This window comes from Rosa rugosa, chromosome 6, assembly GCF_958449725.1.
Source record: "Rosa rugosa chromosome 6, drRosRugo1.1, whole genome shotgun sequence".
Taxonomy (NCBI): Eukaryota; Viridiplantae; Streptophyta; class Magnoliopsida; order Rosales; family Rosaceae; genus Rosa; species Rosa rugosa.
This window is the reverse complement of record NC_084825.1, coordinates 46,237,266-46,260,323: the sequence shown is the minus strand read 5'-3', so window position 1 is coordinate 46,260,323 and position 23,058 is coordinate 46,237,266. Positions and strand designations below refer to the sequence as shown.

At 38.1% G+C, this 23,058-nt stretch overlaps 3 protein-coding genes across 3 annotated transcripts; all 3 read right to left on the bottom strand.

Annotated features, from left to right (window-relative positions):
• Positions 1-1,529: 1,529 nt before the first annotated feature.
• On the bottom strand, positions 1,530-3,497 carry LOC133714870 (protein phosphatase 2C 37-like). Its single transcript, XM_062141135.1, has 3 exons — positions 2,836-3,497; positions 2,429-2,740; positions 1,530-2,287 (listed from the first exon to the last, which is right to left on the bottom strand). Exons 1-3 carry the CDS (start codon positions 3,325-3,327, stop codon positions 1,844-1,846), a joined length of 1,248 nt encoding a protein of 415 aa, XP_061997119.1. The 5' UTR covers positions 3,328-3,497; the 3' UTR covers positions 1,530-1,843.
• A 2,620-nt stretch (positions 3,498-6,117) lies between these two features.
• Positions 6,118-9,045, bottom strand: LOC133718304 (tropinone reductase homolog At5g06060-like). The gene is made up of 4 exons (XM_062145115.1): positions 8,657-9,045; positions 8,329-8,545; positions 8,117-8,223; positions 6,118-6,573 (listed from the first exon to the last, which is right to left on the bottom strand). The coding sequence occupies exons 1-4, from the start codon at positions 8,942-8,944 to the stop codon at positions 6,379-6,381; spliced, it is 807 nt and encodes a 268-aa protein (XP_062001099.1). The 5' UTR covers positions 8,945-9,045; the 3' UTR covers positions 6,118-6,378.
• A 5,129-nt stretch (positions 9,046-14,174) lies between these two features.
• Positions 14,175-15,391, bottom strand: LOC133717240 (probable transcriptional regulator RABBIT EARS). Its single transcript, XM_062143920.1, has one exon. It carries the CDS (start codon positions 15,194-15,196, stop codon positions 14,417-14,419), a length of 780 nt encoding a protein of 259 aa, XP_061999904.1. The 5' UTR covers positions 15,197-15,391; the 3' UTR covers positions 14,175-14,416.
• Between the last annotated feature and the right edge of the window lie 7,667 nt (positions 15,392-23,058).

Below are 23,058 nucleotides of genomic sequence, written 5' to 3'. Positions count from 1 at the left end.
ACCTTAAATCTGGTCAAAACTCGTATAAGATATGCTTAAGTAGCAAAGGTGATTTGATTATCTTGGGATTAGTTTAGGTTTTATGGTCAAGTATTGTCGTATGTGATTCGATCTATCATTTGGAGTCAAAACACTAGCAAGCAAAGGCATAGTTAAAGGTGGAGCTTGGCCTAAGTGAGGTGTGTGTTTCATGATCATTGGTTAGGTTTCTTTTTTTTTTTTATGACAATTAGGTTCCTTCTAATTGTCTCCATCGCTATTTGCCATTGCAAATTGTACCATGGCACCTAGCACATCTGTATGAGGCGAAAATATTGAATCGACTATTTTGTGTATCTTCTTATCATTTACATAACGAGGTTTCAATAGATTGGACGAAACAATAGATCATCAATTTGCTTTATTATTAGACGCAAGTGATCAATTCAAAAGCGGTCGGGCAAACAATTGTGTCTATTGCTCCGATTTGACCTAATGACACCATAAAACAATGACAAGATCAATGGACCCTGTGTTTCAATGATGAACCCAAACAGTGCTGAATGAATCAATAAGCTATCTCCAATATTTGGTTGTTCGGCCTATTGATAAATAGTGCTGAATAAATCAATAAGTTACATCCAATATTTGATCATTCGGCCTATTGATAAACAATGATCGTTCGGCTTAACATATCAATAGACCGTTATCAATAGTGATCGTTCGCCCTAACATTTCAATAGGTGTTAGGCCGAATGACCAAGTATTTAATAAGCTATCTCTAATATTTGGCCGTTCGGCCTATTGATAAACAGTGATTGTTCGGCTTAACATATCCAATAGGCTGTTATCAATAGTGTGAATGTTCGGCCTATTTTTTTTTTTTTTATTGTTCAATCACACGGTGTCCTCAAAAAGGCTTCCTAGACCCAAAGACTAATCTGTGCTCGGGAGATCTTGTCAGAACACTTCCTCCCCCCTGACCACCAAGAATATATTGGGATTTAACTCCAATAAGCGTCGGCGGGATTCGAACCCGGGTATGGGGGTTCCACACCTGGAGACTCTTACCAACTCGACCACCTGTGGTCGTTCGGCCTATTGATAAACAATGATCGTTTAGCTTAACATATCAATAGGCTGTTATCAATAGTGATCGTTCGGCCTAACATTTCAATAGGTGTTAGGCCGAATGACCTAGCAAAATACTTGGTAGGTTGGGCGAATCATGTTACAGACATTGATCAATCATTTAAAAAAAAAAAAAAATTGATCAATAGATGGAACAAATCAACGAAATATCTCTCCAAACCATCTCACCTGATGGCTCCTCAATGCATATGTGTGTACTTGTTAGATCCAACATCTCAATCAACAATTTTACTCGATTTAGGCCATCCACACCGTCTAGTACTCTGAACCTCAAAATAAAGCAAAGCTGGCCGAAATGCGAGTACAAAGTTGCAAGATTCCCTACTTCCGATGATGGACATCAAAGCACCGATTTAGAATTGGACGATTGCATACAATTTGGAAAAGGGGAGAGGAAATAACGAAAACAAAAAACCAACCATTGTACATATTCACTCTTTAGATGTATATCACAACCCTGCAACCTTCTGCAGACCTGTGAAGGTAGAAAAGAACCAAGAAAAACGAACCCTTAATAAGAAAACCTAAATTAAACCACATCTAAGGGGAAATCTTCAATTCCTCATTTCTCTTAAAACCTTGTTAATAAGAGAAACCCAGCAGCTTTTACAGCTAACAATCAACAAATGAAAAGCCACTAATTTGGTAAATTTCCCCACTGCGGCTACATTAGTATTAGTATAACATAAAAACGACGTCGCATATCTCATCATCACGATCTCTCATGCCTCCTCAAATCCACCACCACCACGCTCACGTTATCCGAACTCTGCCTCGCCAGGGCCAGCTTCGTCAGCAAAATGGAGGCGTCGGCGCACGCCTTGTCGGAATTCTCGCCGCCCGATGACTCCCCGTCCGCCACGTCACCGCCCGAAGCTTCACGCGTCTTCTGCGCTCGCAGGCACATGCGTACGACGCCGCAGGCGGTGTCGTTTGAGACAACGTCCCAAAGGCCGTCGCTGGCCAGAATCAAACACTCGTCCTCCGCCGTCCGGTCCATGATCGTCACCTCCGGCTCCGATATAACGTACGGTTTGAGATAGTTGTCGCCGATGGCTCGCGACATGGCGAGCACTCCGAGGACTCTAGGGCCGTCCCAGTAGATCACGCGCCCTCCGGCGGCTTCGATCCGGAGCAGCTCGTCTGGTCGGTCAGGCTGTAAATAAAATAATAGCAAAAACGAGTTAGTGGAGGACACACCCACGTCACTCTAAATGATTGGCACGTAATCCACGCGCCGCAACAAGAACAGTGAAATTTCGGTTCAATGAATTTAGAATCCGAAGAGATCCCTCACCTTATGATCGGAGGAGAGAGGCACGGCGGCGCCACTCCGGCAGAGCACGGCGCGGGAGTCGCCGCAATTGGAGACGATGATCTTCTCCGGAGTCACCACCGCCACGACGGCGGTGGACCCCACGGCGTCACACTGCGGAGTTTGGAGCTCGCATCTGCAGTTGGGACTCTGAGGGACTTGGTTCCCGGCCTGGACCTCTTGGTCCATTTTCGAAAAGCTTCGCTCCATGGTGTCTTTCCATTGAACAACGCTCTGTCTTTCCAGGTCTTCTTTCACGATCTCATGCAATCTGTCCTTGCACTTCAACGCAACCTGGATAATACAAACCGAAACCGAAAATTATTAGTATTTCGGAGTAAGAAATTTGGAGTTCAATTTTAAGAGACTGAATTTAGTAGTGGCCTTACATGAGAGCAACCGTGGCCGTCGTAAACACCGTAGAAGTGGCATCCATCGGAGTCGGAAGCGTCGTCTCGACAGAGCGTAGGGTGAATCGAAACGGCGTCTTCCATATCTCTTCTCCTTCCGCAAACCGAAGTGGAACCGAAGCGCGGGGGTTCCCGCACCACCCGCGGCGGAACGACCACTTCGTTTTCCGCATGCAAAGCTTTGGACTCTCCACGTGTAATAACCGCCTCCTTGCCATCCAAACGCATAGTTGAGCCACGCTTTGCTTCCGACTCTTCACGTTTTTCGCAGTCCCGAGACAAGGACCGCAACAGATCAAGCTTCTGCCGCTTCCGGCCGCTATCCACCGCCTGCTGCACCGCCATGTGATCGGCGGCAATACACTTAATCGACAAAAGATCCAATCTCCGGCGCCTCGAGGTCCGGGAGCTTGGCTCAATCGAAGCTGAAGTCTCGCTTTCTCCAACTAGACCGCAGCAAATTCCAGCCATTGGTTGCTTGACAACAATGAACCGAAACCAAAAACCAAAACTCTTTAATTGTCTGTGTTAGAGTCACAGAGCACACAATTTGGGTAACAAGAGCAAAGGGGAGAACAGAAATATATTTTGGGATCTCTGAAACGAGCTCAAAGGGCGACCCATTAAAATGGCTTTGCTCTGAAGCTTTTTCTAAAGAAAATGAGGGACACCTCACACCCCTCAAACAATTTCTCCTGGGGGCCACACAGCGCCTAATCACGGGCAGCTTGCCCGTCACCATCGCGGGCAGGAGGATCCGACACTGTACAGTTGGTATGACGTCGAACTACGGAATACCAAGGCGAGAGGGGGAGCCACATCTCCACCGTTGATCGAATCACCAAATTTTCTCTCTCATCCCTGATATAACAACACGTGCTCTGCATTTTTGACACGTATACGTGGCACTACTCTCGGTTGGACACGGTAGGTCCATACGGTGTCCTTTTTCTGACGACGCATGTGGTCCTTGATCGACCGACCCCTCTCTCTTTTATTATTGTTTACCTCCTTAATGCGCAGGATCCCACCACGTGGCGACATCGCAGGTTAACAGCTTCGTGTTAGGTTCGCTTTCCCATACCCCATTACCACCTCTTTTATGGTAAATTCAACTCTTTTTTTTATATACGAAAACTGTAAATTCAACTACTCTGATTCTCTGATCATTTAACTTGAATTTTGTTTCTTACGTTAAAAAAGACCCACATAATTTCCATCAACAAACTTTTTTTTTCTTTTTCTTTTATATATATATATATATATACTATTATCTATTTCTTGACATTAAAGATATAAATAAAAAAAAACATAAACAAAAAATGTAAGATAATAGTGAATTTGATAGCTGAAATTTAATAAACAGGTTTGAGTCGTTATATTTTCAGGTTTTAAATTTAGTGCATATGTATGTGATTGATTTGACTTGCGCAATCTATTATTACTATTCCTATGAACTAGATTGTTATAAATTCTCAATAGCAATGGGAGAAAATATGTCAGAGAAATAATTCTAGAAGAAAAGAAGATTTCGTTCGCTAAGCGGGTCAAAGTGCAACTTATTTCTTTACTTTTGACTCTTCATATTCTAAAATCAAAACTACTTCATTCTTTTTACGAGAAGTTGAGAAAAGAGATAGGTGAAGGAGCGACTACTAATTGAGTCGGGGTTGGTGCTAAATTTTGAGGAAGTGTGTTGCGGCGACTAGACTGACCGTAATTATAGTAATCTTTTAGAAAATTCTTGCTTGTTATTAGGGCATGTATATAAGCAATAGTCCCGTGGAGGTAAGCAAATTAATGATTTTGAACGAAAAAAATATACGAAATGATAAATTAAGGTGTAAGAAAGAATTAGTGTTGTTCGCCTGTTCAATAACTTATCAAATAAATTATGTTTAAGCACAATTGGATGTAAACTCAATAGTTGAAAACAAAGCAAAACAACTCAACTTAAAAATAATTCATTTCACCATTGAATTTACATTAAAATGTGATTGAGCATAATTTTCTTTGTCAATTACTGACTATGTGAACATTATTGAAGATAGAATATAAATTGAATGATTTATAAAAATATATATAAAATCTGTGAAAATTGAGTAATATTCGTGATTTTAGTTAAAAATATTTAAGTTTCCAGTTGTCAAAGAAAAGGGTCAGAACCTTTCAAAAAAAAGAAAAGGGTCAGAAAAAGTGAAAAACGAGGGAGGTAGAGACACGTGTGAGGTCATATTTCAAACCGGGAGATTTGTTAAGACAAATATCTGAGGTTGAGTGAGCTACTAAGTGGATGCGTGGAGGTAGCTGACGTGGATCCGAGGGTGCAATTCCCCTGTTCATGGCCGGTAACGTTATTTTTAAGGTTAATAATTCCGATAATAATATTTAACTCCAAAATTAGTAAATTTTTTTTTCCGACCAAAAAGAAAAAATACCAATATTTTGCTGTACATGGAAAAAAAAGGACTTTGGGACCCGACTTTGTGCCCACAACAACAACGTTCACCGTTGGAACCACCAACGACCGGTGAAGAGTCGCCACGTATGAGGTATGGGCTGTCAAGCAATGAGATCCGGCATGTGGTGACCTACACGCACTGAGAACCGCCACGTCAGTTAGTCACTGTCCCCTTAACCTCGGTCTGACCAGGGTTAGGTCAAGTCTCCTTGCTGGGTCAAAAACCTTGTAAATTGAAACAGAGGGCTATACACGTATGCGATCTAGAAGAGGGTTAGGGTATGCGAGACGTGGAAGGAGGGTTTTGAGGTTGGATGGACACGTAGAGAAGCAAAGGCCCAGATACCCACGTCAGTGGGTTTACGAAGACTCATGGGGGTTTCCCAGAGGAGTAGGTTTCCTTTGGAAACCCAGAGCAAAGCTTTCTGCGCCTCCCTGCAGCACTAGGATATTTTCAGTTTTCTCCAGCTGTGTTTGCTGCTTTGGAAATAGGAACATGAGTCATGCACTTCCTAGTATCAATTTCCGGAATTTAATGATATATCTATACGAGTTCTGTTGTGTCACTGGTTCATTGGTCAAAGTTTGCAGCAATATTTTTCGAACTCTGAAGTCGAAAATCGTTAGATGAGTCTATATTTGCGGGAAGCACAGTACTATAATGAACTAATCCGACGGTTTCGATAGTAACAAAGTTTGTTTCTAGGTTTCTCATGTACAGATTGAGGTGAATAGTGAGTGATACAACTATAAGGAAAATGGATTCTAGTGTACATAATGAAGTGCAGAATGAGCTCACATTTGTAGAAATGAAAAACTGACGCATCTTTTGGTGAGTCCACTGTTACAATCACATCATGAAACAAATGCGCAAAGCATGATAATTCAATGGGGTGAGATAGACCATTTGTGATATGGAATTCAAAGTAGATTCAGCAATTGAAATGTCTAGGGTATATTTTGGCTTTATGCCCATGATTAACAGAACAAACGCATTGAGGGAAGGCAAGTTAAACAGACTCTGTAATGCAAAGAAAGATAAAGACACCTGATAAGAAGGCTCATTGTGGCATCTTAGAGGGGCAAAAACTGTTAGCAGTCATGCCTCCATCAACAGATATAATCTGTCCGGTGATGTATGAAGCAGCTGGTAGGCAGAGGAAGGCTACCAAGGATGAGACCTCCTCAGGTTCTGCAACACGATTGAGAGGGGTACGAGAGGTTATCTCTTCCACAAACTTCTTGTCCTCCAGCATCTGTGAGCAGGAATGCAGCTCACCCGAGTCAGATAATGTTCTTAAATTTAGTGAACCAAATATTATTGATTGATAATAGAGAATCATTAGCATTTAGCACAAGTCAATTTGAATGCTTTCAACAAACTCAATTTCATTAATCTCCATTGCAGATCCAATCTTACATAACCAAAAAACTGCACTAAGTAATACGTGGCAAACATGTCTTTGAACTGTGCAACATCTTCATCTAGATGAAAATCTATTTGTTAGCTTGCAAGATTCATGGTGTAGGGTTTCTTTACAAGGCTTAGCCCAGAAATAAGCAATGGAAAATGCATAAGTGACTACCAACTGCTACTTGGTCAATCCCTGCCTACATTGGCTGAGATGCCACTTAACCAAGATTCCAGCTGTACTTGCTACCTAGGAAGAGTTAGATCCGAAGAAAACTAATCGAACTGTGATGTTAGATAAGAATGAGGACCTCAGCATAACCAGGGCAATGATAAAGCAAATGAAACTCAAGAATCAGGACCTCAGCATAACCAGTGCAATGATAAAGCTTTAACTATACGGTGGGACAATAACTAATTTAGGTTTTAATCCTCGATTCCTTGGAATGTGGGCATGTAAAAATACGATTCTTCTCAAAGTGAATGCACACTCATGAAAAGCTAAGAGTTATTCTCCATGATACACAAAAGACACTACAATTAACTTATGGCGATATGCTGCAAAAGTTATTCTCCATGTAATCTAAGCACAAATGAAGATTAAAAGATTAAAGTGAACCATAATTCAGATATATTTAGTATCTGAAGTCAATAGGTGTCTGCCCTATTCATCATTGATGTTGATGGATGTTTTAGATGATCGATATAAAGGACCATCCCCAACATAAAGTCAAACCATGATTACTAAGAAAGCTTTCAGCAGAGATGCCCTGAGGATTAATCTAATTCATGATCAAATCCATGTTGCAGACAAGTAATTCTTGAATTACAAGTAAGTTGTAACCCAAGGACTATGGCATCAGAATATAGCTCATCAGGACCTTTTGCAGAATTCCCCCAGCAACTTCTGTTTCACTAAAATTAGTAATTATTGAATATCATCTACAAGAGAAGACAGGTAGGGCAAGAATGAGAGACAAGAGCATATTAGCCGATTGGAATATGGGGTATATAGTCCCCACAGTGGGTCTAAAAAATCATACCTTTGTTCAGCCTGAGATACTGTCCAAAGTCTTATAATTGAGTTTCATTGGAACATAATAATGCTATCAGATAGGCTTTTGCAACTGTTCTAACTCAGATACACTAAGCAACAAGCATAGCAGATACCTATTATCTACACTTTCGTACAAAATAGGACATCATCATTTATTCATATCTATCTGATTGAGCATGTACATTTCTACGCATGGAATTAACTGCCTAGGTGCCTATACTAAGTAACCTCAGAAAAAAGGACACACCAATTTAATCTCCTCTAGGTTATACTATTTCACATATGCAAAGCTTCTAAATGATGATAATGAATTAAGAGTACAAGTACTTACGTGTTCAACAAGTGAGGTTCTGGTGTACCAAGGAGCAACAGCGTTGCTCCTGATATTGTCTTTCGCCCATTCACATGCCAGATTTTTCGTGAGCTGATTGATCGCAGCTGAAAATAGAAAACAACATAGACTCTAGCATTTGCCTTTTCCCTTCCTATAATGTAAAATATCACATTGCAAACTTAGACATTAAACGAGAGTAACGGGCTGACCTTTAGTTGCTGCATAAATGGTCCCAGAACCAACACTCGCCAAACCAGCCACAGATGATATGAACACAATGCTTCCTGCTCCAGATGCTTTCAAAAGCGGATGCGCAAGTTGGCACAGATTGTATGTGGATTCCAAATTAGTAGCCATTACTTTTGAATACTCTTCCGAAGTGTACTCAGTAGTTGGCTTCCTTATGTTTGTCCCAACATTGTTTACCTAGTTCCACCAAGACACGTACAACACACCAGTTCAGATTGAACTGACACCCATAATCAAATGTCTGATACATTTATACAAAATAGTAGTGGGCTAAGTTTTTGAGCTTACAAATATATTGAGCTTCCCAGTGAAAGAAACACCCACTTGCTCCATTAGTTTTTCTCTCTCGGATTTAGTCGAAACATCGCAGACAACCCCAGTGACACGGAACCCCTTACCGGACCATTCCTTGAGGCACCTTTCGAGTTCTGCTGAGTTCCGAGAACAGGTGAACACAAACGCACCAAGCGCAGCTAGCTCCTCCACTGCGGCGTACCCAATTCCACGAGTGCCGCCGGTGACGAGGGCAGTCGTTCCCCTGAGGGACCATCTCGGACTTGCGAGGCTCTCTGCCATTTTCGTCGTGTTCCAGCAACTTCAAGGCGGCTGTGATGGAGAAGGACGATTTGCCACGCAAGCGGAGTGAGGGAGATGACAAAAGAGTATTGTTTTTCCAAACAGGCCACAAGTTCGGCTTTGTAGTAGACCCAACACAGGGTGCAAGCCCAATAGTGGACTATCCTTTCCAGGATTGGACTAGGTTCAACGGTTCAAGACCAACTTGGGGATTCTATCATTTTAGATGTTGGGTATTGTAGTTCTATAGGCCCATTTTCGTGGTCTATGCCGGTGAAGTGATGCACCGGATTACGCAGCGGCGGTTTTCAGCGGTGAACAGCACTAATGTGATTCGGCGGTTCTCAACTTGGATTGTTTTAGAGTTTGGGCTTTTGTATTAGGCCTCGTTTTGTTGTTTCTTTTGGGACTTCCCTTTTATAGGTCGTGTAATATGTTGGGCTAGTTGCCTGTTTTCGTAATAAAGAATGATTTTGTATTGGTCTAAACATCCTTAAAAATATTGTACTTCTCGGTAATGCGACCTATTTTTAACAATTTTCATGCTCGTTAAGTTTTGTATCTATTTCGTTTTACACTTTACGATGACAGTCATTTTATTTCACCATCATACTGTCAGCATTTAAGCCACCCTCAGGTGCAAGAGGTACAGGTTATAGAATAGGGGATTAAGTAAGGATGTCGAACCCACAAGGATGAGTAAATCATTTCCTAGCTAGGGAAAACCTAAAGAAAAACTAGAAAAATATGCAAATGTACAATCACAAACAAATGCTCACGAGTGAACCAAAGTTCATGGTGACTGTGTGCAAGATGGTGTATAAATATTTGATTTGATGTTGGGAATAATTTCGATTCAAATTGAAACAACAAGAGCAAGTAAAGTAAAGTAAACTAAGCTAAGCTAAATAAGTTGTTATCAAATGGATGGGAGTTAGAGCTTAGGTTGTCCACCATAGCCTTCCTTGCATGCGTTGATGCTCAAACTACAAGTGATGCACTCCCAAATACCCAATTACCCTTTTAGCATCCGGGTAAGAGTACTAAGGCTTAAACTTCTTTAATTTTATTTTATCAATTCCAACTGAATAAGTCTAGAATTAACTATCTAAGAACAAATCCTATTACCGGGTAAGTCTCAATTAATTATTCCTAGATGCATAAATATTAGAGTTTAGATAACCAAGCAAGCAAACCAATCCTAGGTCTAGGTGATTTTAACTCACTACCCTCACATGCACACATGATGTGCTTTCATGCTCTTAATGTCTAGAGGTGACTAATCTCAAAACACTAATCATGAGATGACAAATGCATTATACTTAAACTATTCAAATTCAAATATAGGCATTCACCTTTTGATTTAGCATGTGAATGTGGTAATGGAAAATTGCATCAAACATAGGATTCACATCAATATCATACAAGATTGGCTAGATAGACAAATTCACTGCTCACTCATAACTAGATAGACAAATTTCAACACTCTAAGATACATCAAGAGTAAAGAGTTAGAGAATGAAGAGTGACTATTGGTGATGCCAAAAGTGGTGGTGGAGATGGGTCTCCAAGCTCATGAGATGGTGGATGTCTTCTTCTCTTTGTTCCAAGCTCTTGATGATATGGAATGGTAAAAGTAAGGGTAGCTAGTAATGATTTTTGGTGATGGAGGGTTATGGAATTGGTGGGAAGATGAGTGTGGTGGTGGAAATGGTGGTTATATATGGAGGTGGAAAATGGTGGTGTGGTGTTGTAGAGAGAAAATGGGATGTCTTGGTGAGATGAAGATGATGAATGGATTTTGATCTGCTATGTCCCTTTGGTCCCAAGATGTGCAAGATATGCTCTTACACCATTGTCCCCCAAATGGTCCCATATTTGCAAGGTGACAAAAGGACAAGATGTAGGAAGATGTTTGAATTTCAAGTGGTGGGAGATTCTCACAACCATGGTCCTCATTCGCTGGAGAAAGGATCCTCCATGAGTGGCAGCTTGCTGGAAAAATTCACCCAAAAAGTCGCCGGAAAAATCGTCAGAAAAGTCGATTTGCAATTTTCTTCAAATCTCCGTGTCTTCTTCTCCTACCTTCAAACCTCTGCATTTCAAACCTCTGCATTTCAAGCCTCAAATGGTCATTTTATTCTCAATGCATGGTTACCTACAAATAAAAGGAAATTGATTAAAAAGTGTAAAATAGCATGGAAGACAAATCAATTTTCATAATTATGGGGCACAATTGCATAAGTAATCAGTGACTCAACACGTACTAGGCAAATCAAAGTTTACCATTCAACGAGTGTAAATTTAACTAGTATTAATGGGTAACTACCACCGGTAGTACTGTCTTTTGCTTTTTGACTATGGGGAAGAGAAGATCTGCAATGGTGCAAACTATGGATGGAGGGGACATTTAACACTATATACTCAAAGGAATGCCCAAGAAAAAGACCCAAAATGTGGTCAAAATGTAAGATTCAAAGGTACGTATCTATTCCAGACAAATATAAACATGAGCTAGTGTCAGTGAGATTATACACACCATCTCATATTCTCATGCTAACTTGATTGGAAGCGAATGATATCCATGACTGGATATCTTCTTTAACTTGTAGATTTACATCCTAAAACATATAATAATTTAGATTAATTAACTAATCTCATATAAGGATGAACAACATCTCTAATTTTCTTTTCTGTAGATTCAATCAGTTTCTTAATCTTCTTAATTCATAATTTAACGCCTGTGCATGTGCCAAACAAATTAAACTACCAGAACCAACCAAGCCACAAGTTATTTAATAAGATCACTGTCTTCTGTGGTCTTCTCTGTCTAGTGCCTATCAATCTAGTTTGTCAAAAGCCATGAAGCTAGCTGATGATCCAGTTACTTGTTGGGTATGAACGTACATCTCTTCAATTCATTCCCTTCTAATATTTCCCATAACCATGAAAGAAAAAGATGGATGCATCAGAGACACATCCACAAGCCCCATGTGCATATATCCCAGCCTCTGCAACAGATTGACCAGTGATGAATTAAAGAGCCAGTACTAGTCTCACTCACACATCAGAATCCAGACCTAGCTAGCTATCCCATCGATAACTGTTGCCAAAACCCGATCACACTAAAAACTGCTAAACCAGACAGTGCCCCAAGTATAAATAGTTTCCATTTTAACCTAGCATAGCTATAGCGAGCTTCATTTCCCTCCTTACATCAAAACAGCTCCTTCATCGAACCCAAAGTTATAAGCAACCTCACTTTCACTTCCCCCTCATTCATTTACTCCACCTCGAAAACTACGTCCAAAAGCATGAAGCAGAATCCACCATGTCAAGTAGTTCTTCATCTTCAACCCAAAAATGGATAACTGTATATAAATTCTCTCTGTACATAAGGCACAAGCGGTGAACGTTTCATCATCAACTTACCATATAAAGCAAACGTTGAAAATCACTTATTCCTAGTCCTAGCTTTGCTGCTAGCTCACCGTGTATTCTGCAGGAACCATCGGTGTGTTAATATAATAGATACCACGCACGGTGGCTCTTCTGCTATAGCCAGAACGATCACATTCACTTGCAGGCGCCTACTTCTAGGGTTTTGACATTGGTTTATTATTGAAAACTAATTTGGACATTAATTCTTAGGGTTCTAGGGTTGGTGATTGGTCGTTGAGACTTGGGAGGTTTTTAATGCACATTAACAATTTTAACAGGTAGCCACAAGGCTACACTGGATATATACAAGAGTAAAAACAAACGGACGCGTAAATAGTGCCAATTTGTGATGTGATCTTTCTTGTGGTAATACTATTTAATTCAATTTGATTCGATATGGTTGGTGGACTATTGGGAGAATTAGAGACAATTATATACCGTATATATCGAGCTAGAATATTAGAAGAAAACGAATCTAGAGAAGGTGGGTTTGGCATTCGGATCTGTGTATACTTCTTCTCGATTTTTACATACCAGATTTTGTTACTTTGACCTTCAATTATATGAAGATTTGTAATACAAGACTAAGATTGAAATGAGCACAAAGTGAAAAATTAATTAGTTGTTTTTGGAGCTCCAGGAAGAAATATTAGCAGTAGTATGTAGGTATGTATATATATATATATATATATATATATATAGGATTTTTCTCAGGTAAGGATGTCCTTAGTTTTTCTTATGGAACGGATTTACTGTTTTCACCCACTTTCCGATCACATTTTCACATCTTAACCGTTCAGTTTTTAGGTCCTAATGTATGGATCACCTCTGCAAAATTTCAGCCAATTTGGTGATCGTTAAGGCGTCCAAAACTGCAATTTACACGAACGAACCGAATCTGTCGAACCGGAACCGTTCGTTTACATTGTTGTAATTTGCAGTTTTGGATGCCTTAATGATCACCAATTTGGCTGAAATTTTGCAGAGGTGATCTATACATTAGGACCTAAAAACTGAACGGTTAAGATGTAAAAATTTGATCGGAAAGTGGGTGAAAACCGGAAATTCGTACCTAAGAAAAACTAAGGACATCCTTAGTGTAGCCGGACTGTATATATATATATATATAGATAATATAATTTCATGTCATAGTATTTGTGTGATCAACAGCGGCAGTAGTACTACAGTTAATTTAATTATAAGCTAGGATATTGTAGCTGAAGTGACTCTTGATGACAGTTACTTGTCAGTTCTAAATTTCACTCTTTTACAAAGTAACAAAACCTTATAGATACAGTTAATTACGTTCCCCCTCCTCAGAGCACTTGGCAGGTGCAGGAAACAAAAACAGTCCCACATAAAACAGAGATGATCAAAGCTTTCTCTGTGTCATGATTTAACTGTTTGAGAGTACTGGCAGTCAACTAGTGGCTCTTAGTGTTTACAACACAGAAGTTCCTGTTTGAATAATTTTTTTGAAACTTGAACAGCAAACTAAATTACTTACACTATTGATAACACACTGCTATGTATTATCCAGCCAGATGTGCTGAAAAATTGATGGAGCTAGTTGTATCTTCACCTTCATCTAGCTCTGTGAGGTAGAACACACCTCATAAACCCTAAGCAAGAGTTTTCCAGATCTTAGAAGCATTTAGTTACTGCAGTATCTACCACCACAACATTCAATTATGAGTTTATGACCCAACTTACACAGTGTGTCTGATAGTAAGATCATAAATATACATATCAGAATGGATAAAAGATTGAATCTCAATGAGCTGAGAAATAAAATCAAGAATTAAAAGTGCATTAATCGATTAACTTCGATTACAATTATGTGCACATGATCATGATACCTCCACTAAGTTGGCATGTTTGATTTTGTTTCAAAGGTTAGCCAAGAAAGAGTGGGAAAACTAAATTAAAGCAGCAAAACTAAACTGATTAAATTCTCTCTTCTTCCAAATAAGAGGAATATGAAGATCGATCAGCCATTCAATTAGTGCATGCCCAGAAGTTGTAGTTGGGTCATTTGACCTTGGGAGTTGGGTCACCAAGCCTGAGCTCAAGATCCAAATCTTCCATGGAGTTAGCTGCAGCCATAAGTCCAGTTACCTCTGCAGATTGGAGAAAGAATGGAAATGGTGCTGTGTTCATAGCAGAAGCAATCTTAGGCCTTTTACAAGTGCTTGCCTCTTCCCCACAAGACCCAGCTAATTGTCTGTTTCCTCTAACAACTGTATTAATCAACCCCACTGACAAATCGGTTTCGACATAATCCCCAACTTGATTACCACCCAGCAGGCTTACAATAGAATGATCTTCTTCTTCTGATGACCTCATCACCATGACATTCTTCTCCGGTAGATCAGCGGGTTTCGAATCTGACCAAGACGCAGCAGCAGCAGCGGAACAACAATTTGAAGAAGAACAAGGAGAGAGAAAAGCCCTAGGAGCTGAAAAAGGACAAGATGCAACAAAGCTATGGCTATGATTTTTAAGGTGATGAGGGACATGATGATCTGTAGCTAGTGTAGGATTAGCAGTACTAGTGTTGTGAAGACATTGCTTGAGTCTAGCTCTGTCTCTTCTGTGAACATTCATGTGACCCCCAAGAGCTTGAGCCGACCTGAACTCCCTCATACAAAAGCTGCAAGAATAAGACCTCGGCGGCCATATGCAACCACCGCCGCCAAGTGAACCGGCCGCGTCTTCAGCGAAAGCCTTCTCTTCCCATGTCGCCGATGAGCTACTCATGACTGAGTTCATCGATGACGACGACGATGAGGAGTAGTACTGCTTCAACATAAGGAGGCTAGGTCTATATATACAGAGTAGTAGTACTACTTATGAGACCATGAAGAATCTAAGAGTAAGAGAAAGGGGTCAGCTGGAAAAGGTCTTTGGGTTTCATACCTAGTTTAGTTTCCTGTATTTTGGATCTTCCGGTGAAGCTACTCTCTTGGTGTTTAGCTCCCAGTTTGCTTTACAGTCATTTGTTATGCTTCTATTAAATGTTTTTGGTGATTTATATATAGGACGGGACCCGATTGGTCCCATTCCCATATAAGCAACTGTCATGCATATCATTTCATCCACATGCGTCAAACTACTAACCCTTTGTCATTAATTGAAATTCGAGAAAATATGGTGGAGTACGCGTATACAGTGATCAGATGCCCAGATTAGCTATAAGAAGCAGCTAGGTCCCTAGCTCGAGCTACTACGTACGTGTCAACAATCAACGTGATAATAACTATCTGTAAGTTGGGGCCTTGGAGGGATGTTAATTCGTTATATACTATCCGTGATTACATTATGTAACTTTATATTTTTCAGGGTCAAGACTTTAACCGATTACGGACGATACGACATCAATATGGAACAACAGAAGCAAAATTACATTATGACACTAAACATATCTCTAGTATAGATGGAATTAAGAGGTCTAGAACAAACTTAAATGGCTCCTCCGGCCTACTGCACAATATATTAGTAAAAACTTCATGATTATGATTAGTTTAATAAAATATATAAGGCTCAGCAGAGTGTTCGTCATTTTAGTTATCAGTTACATAAATATAACTTTTGAGAACAAAGTGACGACACTACAAAACTATTACACAAACACCAAAAATAAAGAAGAGAAGCGACATGAAATTAACATTAGTTTAGTAAAAATCATGATAGTGAAAAGTATCTTTGTTTCTATTATATATTCATATAGTTGCTGAGATTATCAAGCATGTAATCTAGCTAGACTTTATGGATTGCTCGCTACTATTTTAATAGTTGAAAGTTACATATGAAAGGTCTATGGAACAATATATTTTGCACTCTAGAAGAAGAACGGAGGTCATCATATTGCAACCATGCCTTGATTTCCGTAAATAGATCCATCGATCATGGAATAGTGTTACAGACAATAAGACAAACACCTGTGAACTGGACGTGAATTAGGAAGAACAATTAGTACAAATTATTCGTAGCTCAATATATCTAATGGGGATAATTAACATATGGTCCACTAGGTGTCATTTCTTGAACCTTATTTCGGTTGGTTTGACAATGGTTTTCAGTGCAAATTGTCCTAATCAGTAATTCCATTTCTTCGTAGTAGCTAGGAAGATGCAAACAAATCGAATTATATATTAATCTTATTTTAATTTCAAATCTACGTAATAGTTAACTTTAGACGCAAACATCTAATTTTATAATTTTTAATTAGATAAAGTGTGATTACCATTGAAAGTGTGAGATGCTTGACATACTTCATATCATATGCCTGGTTAAACGACAATAAACCATATTAATTAGATCATTTCAGGCCGGGCAGCCATGGGAGGAGAAAATTGACGAAGAGAAGCCCAGTAGTGAGGCTTAAAGCTATAAGCGAATACATCATCAAAATATATCAAGTTAATACTTGTTGATTTGATAGTATAGTACTATTTTGTAATTTTTTGGGGCTAATCACTAAGACATTATAAGGCAACGGGAACTGACATCCACCTGAGTTACAATAACTCACGCAACATGGAACAAGTTAGTTGGTAGGACACATTATACATGCTCGATCTTGAACTAAATTGATCTGCCTCAATCAGTTCCGGCTATTAGCTCTATGCATGAGCATGTTTAAGGTTATCACATCCATATCTAGTTCTCCACTACGCATGAAATAAAATCAAAGTATACGTAGAAGAGCTTATTAATCTGAAGGAGCTGATATTCTCAGTAGTCTCCATGATTTGATTGATCCCTTTAAGTTTTCTTGTTTTTGCATCTGATCATTCTGTTGAGAACGTGTTGAGAATCTTTGAAATTTTCCTCCCATATCACGCCAAGCTAACAAGTCAACAATAAGACATTTTCTAATTTTTACTTTACACACATCGAAGATCGAACTAGCTACTTTATCACAAGTGAGATAAGAGTAAGACTTTAACTCTTTACTTATAGCTTCATTATCTAAGTTTAGAATAATCAAAATAAGGAGCTTTTTCATGAGAGTTAAGTAGATAGAAGAAAAGAAAAGGTCAAAGACAGATCTTCTTCTATACTTAATAATTATAAAACTAAGTTAATTTGTTCAGTAATACCAGTTGGATACCCCTAGAAAACTACCTTACCCAAGCCATTGATAAACTTACTTATTTTCTAGGTTTTGTCAAATATATATTCTTATAATGTGGCAGTTAGCTGGTTTCTGAGTAAGTGTCAATGCCAAACACTACCTGCACTATGTTGAATCTTTATGCAGCATCAATTCATTAGAAGCTAATCCCAAGTTAACAGTTTAACACTGTATACGGTCCTGAAAACTGAATAGTATACAGAAAATGATGAGGTTGCATGCAGGAGCTCTAGAACAGTTTAGTTTCTCCCAGTTAAACAGTAAATCTGGGACTTAAAATTTATATGATTATCTATATATATAATTAAAAGTACACAAGCCACCTGCCACTCAATGACCCAATTAACGTATTGGGTGGCGTAGTCACTCTATATATTGGTTATTAATAAACGGATCGAAGAACAGGTTTGAGTGGTCAATTTAATTAATCTGTTTATTCAGTACGTAGAACTGTGGAACCTGATCGATCAACGTGTCCAATCTTTAGGCTCGAACTGTTCGACCGTGGAGGGCATATGAACAGAATGCTTTTGATTCTTTCTTAATAGGGATTTATAAATAAATCCAACAAGAAACATTCGGCAACTAAGTCAATCTTCCATATCCAAGACATGTTTAACACCTTAAGACTTGTTTTTGATGGCAACTTAAGTTCTAACTTATGTGTAACTACTAAGGAGCAAGGCATTGTTTGGGTTAAGTTGCTTTAGTTTATTTGTTAAGTTGCTTAGAATAAATAACAAAAAGATATAGATTATAGACTTTGAACGAGATAATTTGCTCTCTACTTGATTCCATTTCATGTAGTAGTGGCCAGAAGTTTTATAGTTTCAAATGTTTTAGTTTCTTTGGGTTTGGTCAAGAATGCATCATTCTAAAAGCCTAAACAATAAGAGAAGGGGCATAAAATATGCTAACACACTAATTATTAAAGCATTAATTGACCAGTGAAGCAATGAAGACTGTATATAAATGTTAAGCTAGCTTTCTTTTCCTATATAAAACTACTACTAAGATTGTCTTCTACTCACAGGGTTCTACCTAAAATGTCTTCATTATCAACTTGTAGAACAAGAAAGATTGAAATAAAGCACAGTACTGGTTTGATACTTATGACTTGATAAGAAAACAACAAGAAAATAACTTTAAAATAACCTTTTTGATTTATCTAATTATATTAAGGGATCTGTTTTGATGATTTAATCATATATGCGGACTGAGAATGATATATAGAGTCAAATTATAAATAGGATATTAGCCCTGAGATGACACTTGGTGACTACATCAAATGATGAATCACCTGATTATTTTAGCTTATCGGATTGTTAGTAAGACATAAAATCTTAATTAAGTTAACCATGAGCCACTTGATCCTTTTTTCTTGATGGAAAGTATGTTACAACTTATACATACATTAGTATGATTTTCATAATCAAAGAACGTACTCTATTTATATGGTCGGAGAGTTTTTTATCTTGGATTTTTCACTTTTAAATCTTCTTCTATAAATAGCGCGCTATACACCTATAAATGATTCAGCTGCTAATCATAGCTGTCTTCCCCTTTCTGTGGTTTATTAAGAATTTTAGAATCTTGCATCAGCATCAGCATCAGCATGTTGCAGATGTTGAAGAATTTAAAAATCATGAAGCAAAGGGATATAAACAGGTTGTTGGTTTGTTTTCTTTGGTTACAACAGTTTGTAGTTAGTTACCATAAAAACACTGCATGTTAGATGCCAACGAAAAAGGCAAAATATGGGTAACTATTTTGGATGCGAGCACATGAACTCATCCTAAGTGCATTTTATAAAATTCCAACAACAATAAAGACGTCTGAGTTAGGCACTCATCCTGGGCACTAACACTCGATCGACTTGAATTGAGCCTTGTTAAACATCAAGGTGCAATATTTTTTTTTTTTTTTTTTTAATAACGTACTTTCAAATTTTATATATTTAGATAAAAGCATAGAAGCACAAGTTTAAAAGCATGCACAATTAAAACACCGTAAGGTGCAAAACATAAGTTTCTCTAATATATATATTGTACACAGTTTTGCTCTCTCTAATTGAAAGTGGTACTCTTTCTTTCGTTCGGAGTTTTGTCTCACTAAATTATCTAAATTAAGTTTGAACAAGATCATTGATTACTTCAACATGAGTTTTTTAAATTATATTTTCTTTTTTAAATAAGTGAATATCCGTTTTCACATGTTTTCTTCTAATTATAACTATGTATTTTTTGTGAAACTAAATCAACGAAATTAGTCAATCAAAAATACACTGTTGTTTTCATCTTTCATATATTAGTTTGTGCTTGAAACGTTTTTTGGCTCCCTATAATTATATCTCTGATCTATAATCTTCAATTATTCATCTTTGTCGAGGAAAAACAACGACACTTAATACATTTACATGGTTCCTTGAGAAAAGAAGAGAATAACAGAAAATTGGAGTGGCCTTGGGTTAAAATAGTAGGAGGTGGTTTGCTCATAGAGTCCTGGCCCAAAATGCGTTGTTTGGGCCTTCCTATCTCTTTCCTATTTAAGAGGGGGCCTGGTGTTACAGACTTACAGTAACACACTATACGAATCCAGAACTATATATAACTTTGAAGTCATTGTTTAGGGTCCAGTTTGGTGCCTTTTGGTGTACATAGAAATTTAAGACTCGTCGGATTCACTTCATGGATCTACAAAACCGTGTTCATAATAATTGCCGAACGAAGTCAGTAATGGCCCAGCAAAAATGGCAAAAAGAGGTTTTGATCAATCATAAAATGAAATCAGCTTTTTTCATTTTTGAGAATTGATCTTTCTGTTTAGGTAATGACACCAGTCCTTTTAAAGAACAAGAATTAAAGAAGACCTAACGATGACAATTTGGAGCTATCGTTTTCTGAAACAAGGTTGTTGGCTTTTGGAATGAGGTATAATGTTCTTCAAATGGAGGGAATATTCAAGTAAATGAGGCATCCCCCATTGATTGGTTGGGTTAAGATTAATTCTGATGGAGCTTGGAAACATGATGAGGGGGTTGGAGGTTATGGGGATGTGTTTAGGGATCATATGGGACGTTTTCTTGGAGCTTTTGCTTCTAATCTTGAGATTCCTAGTTCCATTGCGGCAGAGGTGATGGCTGTGATTAAGGCAATTGAGCTGGCATGGGTTCGTGATTGGAAGCACGTATGGCTAGAAGTGGACTCTTCTCTTATTCTGGATTTTATTAAATTTCCTTTGTTGGTCCCCTGGCAACTTCGTATTAGCTGGCTCAATTGCTTGTTCAATATTTCTCAAATGACTTTTCGTGTATCTCATATTTTTCGTGAAGGTAATAAGGTAGCTGATGCTTTGGCGAATTATGGTACGACTGCTCCTAATATGGTGTGATGGGATGCTCCACCATCTTTTCTTTTATCGCATTGTCAGAGTGACCAATTGGGTTTTCCCTAATTTCGGTTACGATAGCTTATTTCTTTTCGTTGCTCTTGTAGGGAGGTTTGGTTTGGTCCCCCTCCTATGTTCCTTTTTTTCTTCTTACTCTTTTATTAAATTCAAGTAAGGGGCATGCCTCTTATTTGCTTCAGCTAAAAAAAAAAAGTAAATGAAGATAGAAGGATGTAAATTATAGCAACAAACGCTATAGGAAGTCATGTTTACCTACTTAACTACTGTTAGATCTAGACCTAACGGTAAATAATAGTGAAGGAACTTGTAAATTCCAACTTATCTTGTGATTACTCACCTTACCGTTAGATCTAGACCTAACGGTAACTAATAGTGAAGAAAATTGTATTTTTCAACATATCTTGTGATTACTCACCTTGTGATTTAAATCCAACAGCAGTTTAACACAATAAAATTTGAAATTCACTAAATAAGTGAACATGACTGTAATTAGAGGATAGTATTAGTTTGTAGGGTTTCAGCATAAACAAAAAGTTGTGATTTGAACGTATGTATACTGAAATAGTAGAAATAAAGTGTTACACAATTTATCTAAAATAAACTATAACAGCCAAAACAACTTAAAAACTTTAGGCTCAATGTCCCCCCCCATTGTATTCGACAGTTTCATTAATTAAGGCTTGAGGGCAACCGCACCGGCCCTTTATTAAAAAAAAAAAAAAAAAAAACTATAACAGCCAAAACAACTTAAAAACTTTATGAACCTGTCATTTACAACATTCACACAAAATCTTAAATCAATGGGGCTTGCATCGCTAATACCTATGTGATTACACGCATTTCTATGCATGTAATTGTATCTAAAACACTATAAATAAGCTAATCCTCAAGTTAATTATTATGTAATTAATCTATTTTTATTTATTTTGTAGGAAATAAGCGGAATTACGAAAATCGAGAGAAAATGACCTCAAAATGGAGCAATTCAGAATTTCCAACAAAAGGACGAAATTATTGATTTCTTAATTAATCAATTAAGCGTTGGTTAATTAACCAGCTTAATTGATTATGCAATGCACGTTTGGTATACTTAATTGGTTTGACCAATTATGAGGTGACATGTGGCATTCCCCCCCCCCCCCCATTTTTTTCTTCTTTTCTTTATAATTTCTTTTGAGATTTGAAGAACTACTCACACAAAGCATCAAGGATCCATCAAGGGGCTCAATCTCTACAAGATTCAAGATTTGGGTATTTTGTGGGAGTTGTAATTCAAGGCTAGTCATGCTAGCTTCCTAGCTATTTGTGACTATCCTTGTTTTCTCATACACTTCTCTACTCTTTGCTATTTGAATTTTGTAATTTTGATGTTCATGAATATGAGTTGTGAGTAGTTACTTTTGGGAGCTAGGGTTTCTAATTCTAGCTCAATTTTGATGTAATGAACATATTTTTCAAGTGATAAATAATGTATTTTCATATGGGTGCACTCTAATTACTATGTTAATTGATTCTTGATGCATGAATTTAGGGAATTGACCACTCTCTTTGTTATGTGTTGAGATTTGTGATGTGTGATACAATTGGTGGTTCTTTTGTTCACTAGCTTCATGTAATTAGTGTGGTGTGTCAAGTAGTTACTTAATCGAGAATGAATGATTGCCTAAGTTTCTATTTTCTTGTGCCCTTCGCCTTTAATCCTAGACGTTGTGGCCCTAACAAGGCATAATGATTAGGGTTAGAGAGTTCATTCTTGCCTTAACCGGAAGAATGGATACCAAATAAAAGAAATTGACTTAGTGGCCTTAACCGGCATTAGGTAGAGAACTAAGCAATCGTTAAATTTTAGGTTGTAACTATTGCATGCTTAAATCCCTAATTTCTAGAGCTCTAGGCCTTTAGTTCATGTTTTGGTAGCCCTACTAAGGTACTAACTCATGAAATAGAGAGTTCATATTTGTCCTAACCGAAAATGTGAATACCCTTAACGAAATTCGGCTTAGTGGCCTTGACCGGCATTAAGTACGGGATTTGGTTCTCATGAAAATATGTTTGTTTGCTTGAAATGTGTTCGTTGCATTGAAATTGCTAGAGAGTGATCCCTAGTACCCAAACCTATCTCTCT

What these genes read in the sequence shown, in the direction of transcription:
- LOC133717240 (XM_062143920.1), bottom strand. Translation starts at nt 15,196, where the DNA reads ATGTTGAAGCAGTACTACTCCTCATCGTCGTCGTCATCGATGAACTCA.
- LOC133714870 (XM_062141135.1), bottom strand. Translation starts at nt 3,327, where the DNA reads ATGGCTGGAATTTGCTGCGGTCTAGTTGGAGAAAGCGAGACTTCAGCT. An exon ending in ACGGCCACGGTTGCTCTCAT is followed by an intron (nt 2,741 to 2,835) that starts GTAAGGCCACTA and finishes TGTATTATCCAG; the next exon opens with GTTGCGTTGAAGTGCAAGGA. An exon ending in CTCTCTCCTCCGATCATAAG is followed by an intron (nt 2,288 to 2,428) that starts GTGAGGGATCTC and finishes TTTTATTTACAG; the next exon opens with CCTGACCGACCAGACGAGCT.
- LOC133718304 (XM_062145115.1), bottom strand. Translation starts at nt 8,944, where the DNA reads ATGGCAGAGAGCCTCGCAAGTCCGAGATGGTCCCTCAGGGGAACGACT. An exon ending in CTGGGAAGCTCAATATATTT is followed by an intron (nt 8,546 to 8,656) that starts GTAAGCTCAAAA and finishes TGGTGGAACTAG; the next exon opens with GTAAACAATGTTGGGACAAA. An exon ending in GAACCTCACTTGTTGAACAC is followed by an intron (nt 6,574 to 8,116) that starts GTAAGTACTTGT and finishes TCCTGCTCACAG; the next exon opens with ATGCTGGAGGACAAGAAGTT.